This window comes from Anomaloglossus baeobatrachus, chromosome 2 (genome assembly GCF_048569485.1).
Source record: "Anomaloglossus baeobatrachus isolate aAnoBae1 chromosome 2, aAnoBae1.hap1, whole genome shotgun sequence".
In the NCBI taxonomy this organism is placed as follows: domain Eukaryota; kingdom Metazoa; phylum Chordata; class Amphibia; order Anura; family Aromobatidae; genus Anomaloglossus; species Anomaloglossus baeobatrachus.
Genome location: NC_134354.1, coordinates 114,362,683 through 114,381,967, shown reverse-complemented (window position 1 = coordinate 114,381,967; position 19,285 = coordinate 114,362,683). Strand labels below are relative to the sequence as shown.

Sequence of the window (19,285 nt, the reverse complement as noted above, 5' to 3'; positions counted from 1 at the left end):
CCTATCAATGTATTAAATGTTGAATGGCAGCTCTTGGCTGTGAGGCATATATCAGTATTAAACGCTGACAACTTGGATTGTTGGGAACTCCCTTCTATGATGCTTACGTGCCTTGAAATAGCCTATTTATCTCTATGAACATGATGTATAACAGTTTGCATTGTATACAGTATGTGATATAGAGTAGGTAACTTAGCTGCATAATGGATGCTGAGAAATATGGGACTCCGGACCTTGAGAGAGAAATGGAGGCACATAAACACTTAAGCAAAGACATTATGTATTCAGTGTGTAAAAGCCAAATACACTTAGGTTAAATACCTCTAAATAATTTTTTATCGCAATATGTCACCTCAGTTATATAGTCTAGAAGCCACTTACAAACCACATTGACTTCAGCCATAGATAATGAATGAGGGTGGATTCAGAGCACAAGGGTTTTTATTTGTGGGTTATCATTTTGCATTATACAGTGGATTCTTCATACAATGCATACGTTGCTGTTCTGGACACTATGTGAATTTAACTTAACCCTTTAAAGTTTTGATCTTCTGGCACAAATGCACTGAGGCTAAAATTTAAATCCTCTAATCTTAAAATTGGATCTGTCATTAAAGTATCAAATAAAGCATCATAAAACTACTGATGTTTGAGAGAAAATCGCTAGAGAATGTCCTTCTATTGACCTATTAACTGCTGCTTCCCTTCCATTATACGACCTTTAGGGCACTCGAAAACAATAAGTTCTGTGAAAGAAGGAAAAGGAGGTAATAAAAAGACATATGACAACCTGAGCTGATCGTATAAACTATAGATTTTGTATATGCATCCTAATAATTTTACATAGAAGGTAGTGGGGCAGAGCTATTGCTTTTTTACTGCCTTTTTATGACTATATTAAAGGGAACCTGTCGGGTCCAATATGCACCCAGAACCACGAGCAGTTCTGGGTGCATATTGCTAATCCCTTCCTTAACGTCCCTGTATACACTAGTATAGATAAAGAGATCTATAGAAAAAGTATTTTTTATCATATGCTAATGAGCGAAGGGACTAGTCCCATGGGCGTTAGTTCCCCGGTCAGTCGCCCCTCATTAGCATGTTAGTACGCCCCTGTGGGCGTGCTATCATGCTAATGAGTACACAGCGTCACAGGATGATCTCACTCACCTCTCTGCTGCCATCGCGTCTGACTCTGGATTTTGGCTCAGTGCGCATGACCCTGGAGTTTGGGTCATGCGCACTACTTAAGTTGGAAGCCAGGACGCGTACACCCGGTTTCATAGTGCGCATGACCGGAACTCCGGGGTCATGCGCACTGAGCCAAAATCCCCCATCGGACACAATGGCAGCAGAGGTGAGAGATCATCCCGTGACTCTGCATATTCATTAGCATGGTAGCACACCCACAGGGACGTACTGAGATGCTAATGAGGGGCGACTGGCCAGGAGCTAACGCCCAGGGGACTAGTCCCCTCACTCATTAGCATATGGTAAAAGATCTTTAGAAATATTTTTTCTATAGATCTCTTTATCTATGCTAGTGTATACAGGGTCGGTTAGGCAGGGATTAGCAATATGCACCCAGAATTGCTGGTGGTACTGCTTGCATATTGGACCTGACAGGTTCCCTTTAAAGAAAAACCTGCACCACTTTCCACCAAATATGAGTCCTGTTAATGGATGCCACACATGGAAGAGACATTCAGACTTCTCTAAAGTGCACTAATAATGAAAGACCTTTATGGCTCATTAGCAGGCATGGACATCTCTTAAAGGGCATCAGTCAGTAGGGTCAACCCTCCTAATCCAGCTATATGGGCATGTAGGTCATAGAAAGCTGAATAACATCATACCTTGATATCTGTGATCTGATGTCTTAATCCAGATAAATCCACATTTTTCTTAATATGTAAATGAGCTGTTAAATGTATGGACTGGACACAGATCTCCCTGAGAATCTGCCTCCACAGCTTATATTACATGAATGGGGGCTTTACCAGTGTCAGACATGTAGACCAGGAGAGCAGATTGTCAGTCATTACATGTCTCACAATGATAACACCTAACAATAAACTTTGGAGGCAGATTCTCAGGGAGATCGGTGTTCGGCCCAGAGATCTTAACAGCACATTTACATATTAAGAAAAATGTAGATTTCCCTGGAATGAGACATCATCTCTCAGATATAAAGATATTGTTTTATTCAGCTTTTGCGACCTACATGCCCATATACATGGCTTAATAGGGTTGAACCTACTGACAGATTCCATTAAATGCTCAGCGCCCACAAGATAAGAAAATGGGGACCACTGTAATTCTTCCCCAGTATCTGTTATGTAATGTCCTCTAGTGCGCTAAGACCATTTAATCCACTTTATTGTTGTACATATATTGAAGTAGCATCAGTAAAGGAAATTATTAATAAATTCCAATATATTACCAATTTTTCCCATTGCATGTTGTAATTGTAAATGACGTTGGCATAATCATAGCAGTTATGGATGCCAGTATAACATATAGTATAGTTGCGATTTTCTGATCTCCTATGAAAATAGGTTTCTATACTTGAGTTTTTCTTCCTCCTCCTTCTCTTGCATCCTCATCTCCAGTATCTGTATTTCTTTTTTTATTTGACGGCTCATTTCTGGATCTAGTTCTAGGACTTTATCAAAATCCTTCTTTGCTTCTGCTTCATTCCACACTTCAGCATGTGCTTTAGCTCGAAGGAAATAAGCCTTCACCAAACCTAGGATAAATCAAGCAACCCAGATCAGTACTACAATTACTTGTCAGGTCTTGGCTTCCAGAATAATATTTGCAAATATGAGATTATGAGCAAAAGGGAGCAAAGAGCAGAATCGAATGGAATTATTTGTTATCCGATTAAAACCAGACAAGAAACAAACTGCTCCTCAATCCTGTCGAAAAATAAATACACTTTCATGATTTGATGTAGTTCTCTCAAATCAAGGGGTCTTCCTGCCTCTCCTGCAAGTCATCTGTCCTCATCATTGTAGAATGATGCTATGTCCAGGGTAAAATCATGTGATTTGAACAATTTGGACACAATGGTCATTTCAGATTATGTCATTGTAGATATTAAATTATTTAATACCAAATAATGGATAACCAGAGCCACAATTAGTGCTGGTTAATGGAATAAATCCATATCAATTGACGATTTAGTTATTACTCTCCTTGAAGGCAATCCTGTTTTGCTGCTGACTACCACTTGGCTATGTCTGACTATGTTTAATATTGAAAACATAAATGGTTAAAAAAACATTGCAAAAAGACTAGTAATTCAGATCATTAGAGTATGTGCTATCAGGTAGCAACATTCACCCACACCATCATCAACAGCACCGAAGTGTATGGATTTTGTTACAGATTACTATGTGAAATGACTTTGCCTTACACATTATATAACTCTGCTATAGATTGATAAAGTGCGGATTAAAGATCATAGAATCATAGAAAGATAGAGTTGGAAGGGACCTCAAGGGCCATAGGGTCCAACCCTCTGCAAGTGCAGGCTTTCCTGTAGGGTCATTCAATTTAAAGAGACTGTGTCAGCAAAATTTAGCACTAGAAAGTAACAACTTGACCATAAAGGAGATGTGGTGCTGATTAAATGGATACCTGCACTGAAAGTCATCCAATCTTTGATTGCAGAATAATCTTCCTCTGAAGTTTTCATGATGATGTCATCTATGCATTGGGATGGGACTTGGTGTTGGGTCTTCTGTTTCTTCTCCGCTCCTCCGCCTGCCTCCTCTGTTTCTTCTACAGGTCACTAATTATTCTCTGACCTGCCTCCTTTTTGAAATTCCACCCCACTGCCGCCGCCATGAATACGGTGGGCAGCGCGTGCGCAGTGTGATTCTGATTCTGTGGGTGGTCTGCAGGTCTTCAATAAAATTATGCTGATTGTGGCGCATTAACAGACCAAGATTTCACCTCAACTACCTCATTAGGCTGAAACCTTGATCTGTGTATGCGCTGTATCCAGAACCATTTTATTGAAGACAATCTGTAGAAACTTATTGCTTAAGGTCTTCAATAAAAGGTTGCCAAATGGGGCGCATGCGCAGAGCGAGATTTCAACTCAGTTAAGCCAAAATCTCGATCTATGTATCGCATCCAGCACCATTTACTGAAGACAATCTGTAGAATCACACAGTGCACAGTCTTCAATAACATGCCGCTGTGGCAGTGCATGTGCAGATCAAGATTTCAACTTAATGAAGACATCATTGAGCTGAAATCTTGATCTATGCATGTGCCGCATCTGGCACCATTTTGTTCAAAACCTGCAGACCGCCCGCAGAGTCACAGTGCACATGTGCTGCCCACTGTAATAATGGCAGCTGGGTGGAAATCCAAAAAGGAGGTAGGTCACTGAATAATCAGTGACCTGTAGAATAAACAGCAGGCAAAGCGGCAGAGATAAAGCACGAAACCCTACCCCAAATCCCCAACCCGATACACAAGTGATGCATGGTTGATGTTGTAGGATGGCATGGACACCAGGCAGTGAGGGTTCTGCCCTCCTATGCCAGAGAGAGTCAATGTCTGTAGGTCTTCAGGTTGGGTGTCTGACACTTACCATTAAGCCAGCAACTAGATAGAAAAACAACGGCACATACCAACAAAGATACAGATATTAACATTCTTTATTTCATCCAACGGTGCAGGTAAAAAGCGGGAGGAGAGCTGGGTGCAGGTCCCGTTGTTTTTCTATCTGTTTGCTGGCTTTATGAGAAAACTCCTCTGTTCAACGAGCACCCACGGCCAGTCTACCTCCTGGAACGACTTGAACTAACCTACTCCTTGCTGACACTGGTGCGAGACACAGTGCGGTAGTGCAGGGCCACTTCTTTCAATTGTTTGTGGCATTTGATACTTACCATTATCTTCATGTTAGTGTCCATCACCCTGCAGCTAGTTCCCATTGTAGACGCAGTAGACAAACACATGACAATGGACTTCTTTTGGCAAACAAAGTTGAACAGTTTATTTTCCTTTTCACCATAATGATAGATATGGCTTCACTCCTCCTTCCTACAGTTCTGCTGCTGTTTTTTCTCTGGTACTCTGTCTCGGCCTAGCTCCGCTATCTTGGAATTAGTCCACAAGCTGCTTGGCACATGTGCCTCCAGTCCCCCACTAGTATTCTCACCACTGTCCGCTTCTGGGCTCTGGACCTTCTGTCTGTAGGCTCCAGACCTTTAGGGGGTTACATCAGGGTTCCTTGACCGACCCTTAACCATGCCACATCTCTAGTCCACGAACGTTCTGCAGAACTAAATCCCCACAAGGTCCGTCTCTCTTACCAACCCACTGACCATCTGTCACTCCTCCTCCTGTCTTATCAAACATCTAATCTCATGCTGCATGTACCCGACATCTAGATGGTACCGGCCACTACCTAGTTCCTGCTCTGCTACATCGGGGACCTGTACTTCACTAGCATCAAGAGTAACTCTACTACATACATTAACATCATACTTGGTACCTAAAATTCATTATTTTGTCAAATCAGTCTATTAACATAAAACAGAGGGGTGGAACGTAACTACTTCCTACAATGTAATTATAAATCTTTAGAGGAAGCGTCAGCAAAGATCAGATTCCTTCACTGCAGGTATCCATTCAATCAGCATCACAGCACTATTATGGCCATGTATTCACGTTGTAGTGCTAAATCCTGCTGACAGGTTCTTTTTAAATTGACTTCAGATTTGTAATCCACACTTTATCAATCTATAAGAGAGTTATCAATATCAGACTTCCCCCAAAGCTTGTGAATCAGGTTTCTAGAAAATTAAATATCCGCCTATATTCACATATTAAACTATCCCAAGCTGAATCACTGTAAAGGGAACCTGTGAGGTCCCATATGCGTTCTAACCTACAAGCAGGGTGATGTGTGGTCTAGAAACCCCTTCCTACCCATCCCTGTGTTGTAATATTGTGCAATATGAATTTATAAAAAAAAAACAAAAAAACGTTTTATTACTTACCTGTTCCCTATGTAAATGATTAGAGGGTCTAGTTCCCTGGGCGTCGCATCGCCATGTGTGAGTTTGCATGCTTTCCGTTGTATCACGCCCCTGTGGGTGTGATATGGATTTACATGAGTGACGTAACCGTCAGCTCTTGGAGATCCCGAGCTTGTGCACTTTTCATTCGCACAGCCTTCTTATCCGGAAGTTTACTTGCCGGTTTCAGACGCGCTCTGCGCATGGTCGGAACCGCAGGAGTCTTCTGATCATGCACAGTGCGCTTGTGAAACCGACAAGCAAACACCCGGATAAGAAGGCTGCGCGAATGGCAAGCCCGCTCGCGCGGGATCTCCAGGATCTGACGGTTTCTCTTTAAGTGAACATTGTCTGGATTGGTTTATTTTAGCTACCAGCAATGGTTTAACAGAGTTTTCTTCCATTCCCTTTCTGCTTATAATGTAGTGTTCTAAATGGACACTTAACACACTAGTTAGATCACATTTCTCAAAAACTTCTCTCCCTTATCCAGTAGACTGATATTATATATTATATGAGGTGTTTTTCAGCAAATTTAACTCTGGCCTGTCTATTTTTGGAATTGATGAATGGTTTGCATCTAGATGTGAACCCTTTGTATTTACTTTCATGGAGTCTTCTCTTTACTGTTGACTTAGAGACAGATACACCTACTTCACTGAGAGTGTTCTGGACTTCAGTTGATGTTGTGAACGGGTTCTTCTTCACCAAAGAAAGTATGCGGCGATCATCCACCACTGTTGTCATCCGTGGACGCCCAGGCCTTTTTGAGTTCCCAAGCTCACCAGTCAATTCCTTTTTTCTCAGAATGTACCCGACTGTTGATTTTGCTACTCCAAGCATGTCTGCTATCTCTCTGATGGATTTTTTCTTTTTTTTCAGCCTCAGGATGTTCTGCTTCACCTCAACCCTTTCTCCGATTTGGATGTGAAAACTCTCATATTGCAGCTGGGAGTGTGCACTTTCAGCCCATATTATATATATAATTGTATTTCTGAACATGTTTTTGTAAACAGCTAAAATAACAAAACTTGTGTCACTGTCCAAATATTTCTGGACCTAACTGTATATATATATATATATATATATATATATATATATATATACATATATATATATATATATATATATATATTGAAATCAAATCAATTAAAGGGATTCCGTCAGCATGTTTTTGCTACGTCATCTGAGAGCAGCATAAGGTAGAGGTAGAGATCCTGAAACTAACCATATTTATCTTAGATCACCGTGTTCACCTGCTCAGACATTATCTCGGAATTGAGTGTAGCAGAGTTGGGAGCTGTACCCACCCACCCCAGGCTTTCAATAGAGATTGGGCATTGACTGTGAGGTGTCAATCACAGCAGGGAGGTGACTGCCTGTGACGCACCCCAGGGCTTTGGGGTACTTGATCCAGGGCCTTGTATTCACTGGGACGTATCACGTGTGGCCGTTGCCCAGTTCTGTGACCCTGGGAGTCGCTTAAAAAGGGGATTTTGATCAAGGGAAAAATAAAAATAAAGTGTTTATCGTGACACCACTTGCGGTATGCGGCTACATGGGTAAAGCCGTCGCTGCAAAGTCTCTTATTGCTGGGGCTGGTGGTGTTAGGCCGGCTTCACACTTGCGATTAACTCGCACGAGTGCAATGCGAGAAATTCTTGCATTGCACTCGGACCAATGTTAATCAATGAGGCATCTCCTATCTCCTATTTTTTTCTCAGTCCAAATCGGACTGAGAAAAAAATCGCAGCATGCTGCGTTTTGGTGAGTTTTTCACGCTAGTCTCTCCAATGCAACTCTATGGGAGCGTGTAAATAAACGGATGTCACGTGGACGGCACACACACCATCCTAGTGACATCCGTTTTTCTAAATACATTTATCGCATGTTTCAGAAAACACTGGAAATCTGAGGTCTGACAATGTTGGTCAATCTCTATCTCTGTCAGTCGGTCTCTCCCTCTCGGTCTCTATTCTCTCTCTGTCCATGTTGGTCTATCCCTCTCCCCCCCTCTCTCATACTCACCGATCCACGATCACCGGCGCAGCGCTGCACGGCGTTCACACTGTGGCGGCTTCTCCTCTTTTGAAAAAGCCGGTCGCTCATTATTCAATCACGTATTCACTGCTTTCCCTGCCCACCGGCGCCTATGATTGGTTGCAGTCAGACACGCCCCCACGATGAGTGACATCTGTCTCACTGCAACCAATAACAGCTGCCGGTGGGCGGGTCTATATCATGCAGTAAAATAAATAAATAATTAAAATAAAAATGACGTGCGGTCCCTCCCAATTTTGATACCAGCCAGGGTAAAGCCATACGGCTGAAGGCTGGTATTGTCAGGATGGGGAGCCCCACGTTATGGGGGCCCCCCAACCTAAAAATATCAGCCTGCAGCCGCCCGGAATTGCCGCATCCATTGGATGTGACAGTCCCGGGACTGTACCCGACTCATCCCGAATTGCCCTGGTGCGGTGGCAATCGGAGTAATAAGGAGTTAATGGCAGCAGCCCATAGATGCCACTAAGTCCTAGTTTAATCATGGCAGGCATCTCCCCGAGATACCTTCCATGATTAACCTGTTAGTTAAAGAAAATAAACACACACATCCAAAAAATCCTTTATTTGTAATAAATGACAAAAAACAACAACCTCTTTCACCATTTTATTAAAGTCCCCAAATACCCCTCCAGGTCCGACGTAATCCACACAGGTCCCACGACGCTTTCAGCTCTGCTACATCGGAAGCTGACAGAGAGTGGTCACAGACCACAAAAGCTCTCTGTGAGCTCGACAGAGCAACTGAAGTGAGTCGCGCTATCAGCGATGACATCACTCAGGTTACCCGTGGCCACAGATCTCAGTGGGAGGACTTCTGCTGTGGCCGCAGGTAACCTCAGTGACGGCACTACTGATACCGCAGATCACTTAAGTCACTCAGGGGATTTGCGGTCACCAGTGAGACCTTCACCGGTGACCGAAAATCAGGCCATGACACAGACAGAGCCGCGGGATGACAGTGAAGTCGGGTGAAGTTCATCCGACTTCATTCTGATCGTGCGGGTCTGTCTGTGTCTGCTGTCAGTGGCCATGTAGCAGAGCTGAATGGCAGATGACATAGCTGCTGTGAATAAAAACGGATCCCATATGGATCACACACGGATTGCACATGGACTACAATCAATTGAAAATTCACAGAAATGCATTGCTGTTGCATTGCACACTGATCAACACTTGAACAGAGCTCATGCAACTTTCAAGCATGAGACTCGGACCGAATTTACACGCAGAAGTATGATTCCAGCCTTAGGCAGCGTAGATGTGATTTCTCTCCGCAAGTAGAGGTACACCCCAAGGGAGGATGATGGTGGTTGTACACTGTGTGCAGAATTACTAGGCAAGTTGTAATTTAGAGGATTTTTTTTATTATTGATCAACAACAATGTTCTTAATCAACCCAAAAGACTCATAAATATAAAAGCTTAATATTTTTGGAAGTTGGAGTGTTTTTTATTTTTAGATTTGGCTATCTTAGGAGGATATCTGTTTGTGCAGGTAACTATTACTGTGCAGAATTATTAGGCAACTTAATAAAAATCAAATATATTCCCATCTCACTTGTTTATTTTCACCTGGTAAACCAATATAACTGCACACAATTTAGAAATAAACATTTCTGACATGCAAAAACAAAACCCCAAAAAATTTGTGACCAATATAGCCACCTTTCGCTATGATGACACTCAACAGCCAACCATCCATAGATTCTGTCAGTTGCTTGATCTGTTTACGATCAACATTGCGTGCAGCAGCCACCTCAGTCTCCCAGACACTGTTCCGAGAGGTGTACTGTCTTCCCTCCCTGTAGATCTTAAATTTTGTGAGGGGCCACAGGTTCTCTATGTGGTTCAGATCAGGTGAACAAGAGGGGATTTTCATTATTTTTTCATCTTTTAGACCTTTACTGGCCAGCCACACTGAGGAGTAGTTGGATGCATGTGATGCAGCATTGTCCTACATGGAAATCATGTTTTTCTTGAACAATACCGACTTCTTCCTGTACCACAGCTTAAAGAAGTTGTCTTCCAGAAACTGGAAGTAGGTCTGCGAGTTGAGCTTCACTCCTTTCTCAACCCGAAAAGGACCCACAACTTCATATTTGATGATACCAGCCCAAACCAGTACCCCACCTCTACATTGCTGGTGTCTGAGTCGGAGTGGAGCTCTCTGCCCTTTACTGATCCAGCCTCTGGCCCATTTATCTGGCCCATCAAGAGTCACTCTCATTTCATCAGTCCATAAAACCTTTGAAAAATCAGTCTTAAGATATTTCTTGGCCCAGTCTTGACGTTTATCTTATGTTTCTTGTTCAAAGGTGGTCGTTTTTCAGCCTTCCTTACCTTGGCCATGTCCCAGAGTATGGCACACCTTGTGCTTTTTGATACTCCAGTAATGTTGCAGCTCTGAAATATGGTCAAACTGGTGGCAAATGGCTTCTTGGCAGCTTCATGATTGATTTTCCTCAAATCATGGGCAGTTAATTTGCGCCTTTTTTGCCCAACACGCTTCTTGCGACCCTGTTGGCTATTTGACATGAAATGCTTGATTGTTCGCTGATCACGCTTCAAAAGTTTGGCAATTTCAAGACTGCTGCATGCCTCTGCAAGACATCTCACAATTTTGGACTTTTCAGAGCCCATCAAATCTCTCTTCTGACCCATTTTGCCAAAGGAAAGGAAGTTGCCTAATAATTAAGCACACCTTATATAGGGTGTTGATGTCATTACACCACACCCCTCCTCATTACAGAGATTCACATCACCTGATTTACTTAATTGGTAGTTGGCTTTCAAGCCTATACAGCTTGGAGTAGGACAACATGTATAAAAATTATCATGTGATCAAAATACTTATTTGCCTAATAATCCTGTACACAGTGTAGTATAATAATGCAGTAGTGCAGGAAGAATTCAGACAACACAGGGGCTGCGGTTTAACTTGTACTTTACTCACTGGTTTGGAGTTGCTGCAACCTGGCTGATAGTGGTCTCTACCAATCCGGTATTCCCTTTGTTCCAGTACCAGTGTAGTGACCTGGTGAGCTTTACTTCCATGCACCCGTCTGTAGTTAGTGGGTCCCCATGGCCTGAAGCCTTCTGGGGTCCCCTCCAGTCGTGACAGTCCAGGCCCATGAGGCAGCTTGAATCTCTCTTGGGTCGGACCTCTGTCCCCGCTCCCAGGTTCCCTCTTTGCTGCTGTGCCCCGGACTCTAACTTTGGTGAGGTCCTTGATGATCCCCTCACCAGGCAGATTGTTAACAGGTGAGCCTGAAGTGTCTTCCTGAACTAGGGCTCTGTATCCCGCCGGTGCCCGGTCCAGTGAGTACTTCGCCATACTCTTCCTGGCAACTGGACTCCTTTTACTCAAACAGTCAATTTACACTCTCCGTCTGTGTACTTACTTCTGACTTGACGTCTTACTGACTCTACGTCTAACTGACTTCACGTCTGGCAAGATGTCTGTCGTTCATCACGTCACATGACTAGCCCCTCCTCCCCCTGGTTTCTAACTAGGGGATTGGATGCATCCCAACCAATAGGTGGCCATCCATCAGTTCCATCTCTAGTCTGTTACCCAGTCTGGGGAAAAGGGCGTAGATTTGTGTGTGTGTTGTGGTGGTTACCGGCACTGAACTTCCAGGAATCCAGGGTTAGATGTAGTACCCTGTGGCACCTGACACTCAGGGGCACCCCACCTGCATGAGGCACAAGTCACACCAATGTTAATCACAGAGCAATATACCCTTCAGTTTGAGTAAACATTAGCTTGGACACAGATAACAGAAACACAGATGTTTTTACTTTTTAAGGCTTGCAGCATGCTGTCCTCAGTTTGCATTGCAAAATCCTGGTGAGAGTCCCTTTAAACTTCTTAACAAGATAAGGCAGCAATTACATTAAATAGTAACTAAACTTTCATCTATTTTTTTCATTAAACAAAAGTATCCTGTAAAGATAAGAAACTTTGTAATATATCTTTTTAGAAAAAAATGCCTCGTTCCCTACGTATTAGTCTTTTTTTGGCTCTTGCATAGAATTATTCACTCTAAAAAAGTAGATCAAATCGGTCTACAAATCTGTTTTCAGTGAGGGACCAAATTACATCTTCTGCCCATAACAGCCTTTTGATAGGGGTGCGGCTAAAGATGTGCAAACAAAGAGCTAAAAGTTCTAGTGCAAGTGGAATAAATTTAATACAAGATACAAGACATATAATAGCCAGAAAACTGATATTCCTTATATACAAATGCATGACAGCTTATCTTGAAAATAGACAAAAAGACTGACGGCACTCACCAAACTGCAATGTGAACAGGTGCATAACTGAACATGGCATAAAATAGAAAAAAATGACAGTTTGCACTCTGAAATGCGAAAGCTTGAAAACTATGAATGTGGGAATATAGACCTGCATTACTGCTAAGGGAAATCTAAAAAAATGAGATATTTAGCATTTAGAAATGGCCATTTGTATATCTGCCCTGTTGCCACGTCATGGCATATCTTATAACTGGAACCTACTCAATGTTGAAGCCTCTCTCTGGGTAAAAAAACCTGCTGTGTATGGGCAAGAAGGAACCTGCTATATAGGATAAATTCACTTGTGGCAAGTGGGGGAGGGGTGCACGGTAAGATATAAAAATCTCATTTTTCTTAGATTTCCCTTAGTAGTAATGCAGATCTATATTCCCACATTCATAGTTTTCATGCTTTAGCATTGCAGAGTGCAACTGTCTTTTTTTCTATTTTATGCCATGTTCAGTTATGCACCTGTTCACACCTCAGTTTGGTGAGTGCCGTCAGTCTTTTTGTCTACATTCAAGAGCAGTGTTTCTCAACTCCAGTCCTCAAGACCCACCAACAGATCATGTTTTCAGGTTTTCCTCAATATTAGACAGGGACCAATTCCATCACCTGTGTAACACTAAGGAAATCCAGGAAAACCTGATTGAGGAAAACCTGAAAACATGATCTGTTGGTGGGTCTTGAGGACTGGAGTTGAGAAACACTGTTCAAGAGGATCATACTTTCTGACCATGCACCCCTCCCCCACTTGCCACAAGTGATTTTATCTTATATAGCAGGTTCCTACTTGCCCATACACAGGAGGTTTATTACCCAGAGAGAGGCTTCAACATAGAGTAGGTACCCAGTTACGAGATATGCCTTGACATGGCAACTGGGCAGATATACAAATGGCCGTTTCTAACTGCTAAATATCTCAGTTTTCTTAGATTTCCCTTAGCAGTAATGCAGGTCTATATTCACACATTCATAACTTTAATGCTTTAGCATTTCAGAGTGCAAACTGTCTTTTTTTTGTAGCTTATCTTGAAAGTCACCTGAAAGTGCAGTAATACGTTGAGGCAACTCAAGAAAAGAACAATTTGGAAGATCCATTTTACAAAGAATTCGTCATTTCCCTCAGCTATTTTGCAGTCAGTTGCAATTAAATCTCATTGTTTCCAGGGAAATATTAGATATTTTTGCAATGTAAAGCCCAATGAATACGACCATCAACACGATATGAATATAATTCCTTCAAAATTAAATTTACTTTCATAACTGTATATGTAAGATTTACAGTGTCTTAGTAAAGGTATTTCTTGATCAGATCTAACATTAATTCCCCCTGAGTGGCAATTATTATTTCTACCTGAAGAAAGAGAGAATAAAGCTTTGTGTCATTGAGAGAGCCATTCCAGTACAGAACGTCAGATTAATTACACTCGGAGATGTGGAGAGCGCTTCTCATAGGCTGTTATGTACACGGCATGGTTTCATGATGTGATGTACGAAATATTGGATCTGTAAATTGGGCAATTTTCTTTGAATTTGTGTCCTTCAAATCCTCCGACTTTGAAGTACTGTTAATCTCCCAGCTCAGACGATAATCTTTGGTTGTAAGAAGTTTATAGTTTTTTTTTTTCAATTGCCGATGGAACAAGGAGGCACAGAGAAGCATTGTGAGAATTTTGCTTTATTTTGTATATAAAATATAACCATTATCACTGGGGAAAATATATGTCCGATATCAATGTACATTACACAATGGTGCCTTTGCAACCTGAGAAAGATGTTAGAGGCTTCAAATAAAGACTGTAGACAAAAAAAAAGTATGTGTGCTTGTTCCGGCAGCAATGAAAATACATGAGTCTATGTGAGTATTTGTTCATGCACCCTCAGCCGTGTTAGCCACTTTACAATGCATATTCCATTTTTTGTTTGAAAATGAAAATATTGCAAACTCATGTCACTCATTACACCCTGAAGCTAGAAAGTCAGGGTCACATTAATTAAGGTGCTTTTTCCAGAATTCTGGAATACAACACCTTGAAATGTCACAAAATTTGGGCATGACTTGGAGTTGCACAAAAAAACTATGCATTTTTGGTGTTTTTACACCACCCCCAGCCAGCTCCACCAACTCTTAGAAAAACACCAGAGGAAGGAAATATAGACAGGGGAAACACAACAACAGACTGCTGTAGCCAGCAACAGGACTGCAGCCTACACAGCAACTTGCAGAGAGGGCTCCACCAGCTCCTTCCACCTCCAGGACAAGCATCCAAATGAATGAGAATAACCAATCATAACCAGAATAGGGACTGGCAGTGGTCCAAACCAGAAACACCTGGGAAGGTAATGAGAATGCTTGCTGGCAAGTAATTCTGACATTAACCCTCTTCTCCCCAAAGGAATGGGAATACATTTAATCTGCAGAGTCTCAAAGCAAAGAGACTCTGGCCCAGAACCTGTCACTAGTCTCTACAACAGAGAGACGACCGTGACATGGAGCATACAAACAGTTTCACTAGTGATTTCTTGGCACAGCTGTTCGACACTACAGAAGGGTCACCATTTATATTGACAACTGTGCATGGTCTGACCCTCTTCACACAGAAATAGGCTGGGTTCACACGACCATATATTCTCAATCAGAGAAAGACAATTGGATTATTCTAATCAGAATCAGAATTAGGGGTACTTTGCACACTACGACATCGCAGGTGCGATGTCGGTGGGGTCAAATTGAAAGTGACGCACATCCGGCATCGCAGGCGACATCGTAGTGTGTAAAGCCTAGATGATACGTTTAACGAGCGCAAAAGTGTCGTAATCGTATCATCGCTGTTGCGTTGGCGTAATCTATAATTACGCTGACGCGATGGTCCAATGTTGTTCCTCGCTCCAGCAGCAGCACACATCGCTGTGTGTGAAGCCGCAGGAGCGAGGAACATCTCCTACTGGCGTCACCGCGGCTCCCGTAGGATATGCGGAAGGGAGAAGGTGGGCGGGATGTTTACATCCTGCTCATCTCCACCCCTCAGCTCTTATTGGCCACCTGCCGTGTGACGTCGCAGTGACGCCGTACGACCCGCCCCCTTAATAAGGAGGCGGGTCGCCGGCCAGAGCGACGTCCCAGGACAGGTGAGTCCATGTGAAGCTGCCGTAGCGATAATGTTCACTACGGCAGCTATCACAAGGATATCGCAGCTGCGACAGGGGCGGGGACTATCGCGCTCGGCATCGCAGCATCGGCTTGCGATGTCGCAGCGTGCAAAGTACCCCTTAGATTATAGTGGGATCCTTTTTTCTTGGACGTGGAGAATAAAAAAAAAAAGTTTCTCTATCTTCCCCATTCTGTCAATCTGCGAAAATAGGACCACTCTGGGATGTCATCAGAGTGTGGTCTGATTTTTTATACACCCACAGACTTGAATGGTGAGTGATATCTGATTCCCTGAGGCAAATTGTGCATGCTGCAATTTTTTTCCGTGGACCACTACAAGGAAAAAATTGGACATTTGCACTGCCTCATTAAATAACATTGGTCCAAGCGCAATTCAATATTTTGATGGATAGCACTTGGACATAAAATACTGATGTCTGCATGAGTCCAAAGAAAGGAACCAGGAAAGGAGTGAAGAACAACTGTGCATGCTTGTCCTGAAAGAATTAAATCTACTGCAGGACCGGACCATGGATAATGCAGTAATAACTACAAACCACTACAATGGGGGGGATTTAGGGAGTGATATTTTTTACACATTTATTAGTGTCAGATGAATTAATTTTCTAAATTAGTAAAATGGAGAATGAATGGAATTGTTGGAAAATCGCTTATTTTTCAAATATATTACTCACTGCAGTAAATGTATGGGAAACATAGCCTGGGGAAATAAATTCAAAATAGGTTTACTTGTTATAGTATATTTAGTTTCAGACTTCCCTTTATTGTACCTCCAACCTTCCTTGCCCCTGAGAGTTAAGACACAGATCTCACCAATAAACCAACTTTGACTTGGAGCAGCAGAACACAATGCTGTGAAGTCTTCGGGGAGGCACAACAGGTCAAGAAACCCTTCAGATTAGCTCTAGTGTCACCTGCTAGCTCGCTCGGCTACGTCAGATTTTATTAGGACATAAGGGATCAAATTTCAAAATGCTAAAGTCTGGCTCACTGATCAAGTAGGTGCACCGAGAAAAAAATTGCATCTATTTTTTTGGACCTTTGCACCAAAAAATAAAAAATAAGCGAATTGTTTCACCAGCATCATTTTGTCTCAGACTTTCATTTTGTGTGCCCGAGCTCACCTTACTATAAGGGATCAAATTGTCCAGAGAGAGTGAAGAAAATGAATCTTCATGTACAGGAAAGTGTATGAAGATAAAGGAACCTGGGAGGGCAGTCGGGTAGACGAGAAGCGAGACGAACACATGCTCTTACCGAGACTTAGGAAGGATAAATTAAAGAAATAAATGGCTTCTGGATTACGGCCTGAAGCTATGCCAGGTGGAAACACAAACAGTGCCACCCTGTGACCTTTGAAAGAAAATAATTGAGAAAGCGCTGAGAGATCTTCTCTCATCTGAAGTCGTTTTACAGCCTCTTGTCTCTATAATTTTATCTGTACACTCGCTGTAATTCAAGAACAGAGACAAATAACAGACAGCATTGATGGTGAGCGCACTGTTTTCCAGCTAACACATGTTATTTTCTACTGTTGCATATGGCACAAGGTAATAACAATGTTTAAAGAAATAGATGTTTTCTCGGTCTTTATTTTTAGATGTTTACAGTGGCAGAAGGTTATTATTTCTTTTTTTTTTTTTTTGCCAAGAGATTAGTTTGCATAAAGTTACAGTACTGCATTCTCTCTACCAGAAACAAAGGTACAATATATTACCATGAAAATGTCATCAGTGATGACTAATCAGCAACATAAAAGCGGAAATTTATTAAGACCGAAGTTTCATGCACCAGTTTTAATTCAACACACAATTAAGTGCACTTTTTCAGAGATAAGACAAAATATAGTGGAACCTTGCTTTAAGAGTAACTTGGTTTGAGAGCGTTTTGCAAAACAAGCAAAGCTTTTTACAAATTTGTAACTTGGTTTAAGAGCAATGATTTGCAAGAAGAGCAAATACTCACCGTGCACCCTCCGGTTCCGTCCTTTCACCACGCTCTGACCTGCTCTGGAGGTACCTTTCTATACATATGTACTGTACACAGTATACCATTGTACAGTACAGTATATACTATATAGCACAACTATCAATTTGCATTTATGGATACAGTATTGTACTTTCTTTCTGCTAACCAGTGCAGCACATTGCTTATACTGTACCTCTCGCACACCAACAATTTTATTGCAAGCTAAAGTGCAGTTTAATTTGCTTTATATTGCACGGTACAGTATTTTGTAATAGTGTACTGTAATTTTATATGAATTGAATACAGTACATTATTTTGTATTTCTGTAATAAGTTTGTATAAATACAGTAAATATTTTTGGGTTGTGGAACAAATTGTCTGCATTTCAATTATTTCCTATGGGAAAATTCGCTTTGATATAAGAGTAACGTGGTTTAAGAGCACATTCCTGGAACCAATTATGCTCGTAATCCAAGGTTCCACTGTATTACTTAGTATCTTGTCCCTGTTTATAGAGCGGATTCGGGAGCTGAACCAACCACATACTAAGCAAATTCCAGCTATGTTATATAGCCAACAATTGCCAGTAAATTACATTGACCAGAGCTTTTTCATCACCTACAGTCATGGCCCAAAGATTTGGTAGCTTCGAATTTATCCTAGAAAATTATTGCAGTTACATACATTTTATTATACACATATTTATTTCCTTTGTGTGTATTAAACAACACACAAAAAACTGAGAAAAAATTCAAATTGAACATAAATCCACACAAAACGCCAATAATGGGCCAGACAAGATTTTTGGCACCTTGTGGGTTAACAACTTTGGTTCAAACATGTGATGCTCATTCAAACTCACTTGCGGCAAGTAACAGGTGTGGGCAATATGAAAACCACATCTGAAACCAGAGAACAAGAGGAGAAGTTGACTCAATCTTATCATTGTGTGTCTGTGTGTGCCACACTAAGCATGGAGAACAGAAAGAGGAGAAGAAAATTGTCTGAGGATGTCAGAACAAAAATTGTTGAAAAATATCAACAAGGTTACAAGTCCTTCCCAAGAGAGCTTGATGTTTGCTGTCCATGGTGCACAACATAATCAAGAAGTTTACAATCTATGGCACTGTAGCTTATCTCCCTGGATGTGGACGTCAGAGAAAAATTAATGGAGGATAATCTAGTTGGTGGAGAGGCAGCCCCAATCAAGTTCCAAAGAAATTCAAATTGTCCTGCAGTCTCAGGGGGCATCAGTGTCAATACAAACAATTGACATTTGAATTAAATGAAATGCTATGGCAGGAGAACCAGGAAGATCCCACTGCTAAAACAGAGATATAAGAAAGCTGGACGGCAGTTTGCCAAAATGTACTTAAGTAAGCCAAATCCTCTTGAAGACACATGAAACCAAGACAGTGCTTTTTGATAAAGCACATCATTCTACTGTTTACTGGAAATGGAATTTCGAAGAAAAGAGCACAGTACATACAGTCAAATATGGTGGAGGTTCAATATTGTTTTGGGGTTGTTTTGCTGCCTCTGGCACTGCGTACCTGGACTGTGTGCAAGGCATCATGAAATCAGAAGAGTACCAAAGGATTTTTGTTAGCAATGTAGTGCTCTGTGTCAGAAAGCTGGGTTTGCACAGTACGTCATGGATCCTCCAGCAGGACAATGACCCCAAACAAAACACAGACGTTTTTCACTGACGTGTTAAAAACGCCCATGTCCCT

At 41.8% G+C, this 19,285-nt stretch overlaps 1 protein-coding gene across 5 annotated transcripts in view; it reads right to left on the bottom strand.

Moving 5' to 3' along the window:
* Window positions 1-441: 441 nt before the first annotated feature.
* AIPL1 (AIP like 1 HSP90 co-chaperone) overlaps window positions 442-19,285 on the bottom strand; it is a 179,584-nt gene continuing 160,740 nt past the window's right edge. For 4 of the 5 annotated variants that reach the window (XM_075333215.1, XM_075333212.1, XM_075333213.1 and 1 more), the window contains one exon: window positions 1,970-2,749. In XM_075333215.1, coding sequence (XP_075189330.1) covers window positions 2,547-2,749 — 203 coding nt within the window. In that variant the 3' untranslated portion in view covers window positions 1,970-2,546. Of the gene's footprint in view, window positions 747-1,969; window positions 2,750-19,285 lie in introns of those variants that run through there. The other variant, XR_012746172.1, reaches the window with a different exon arrangement.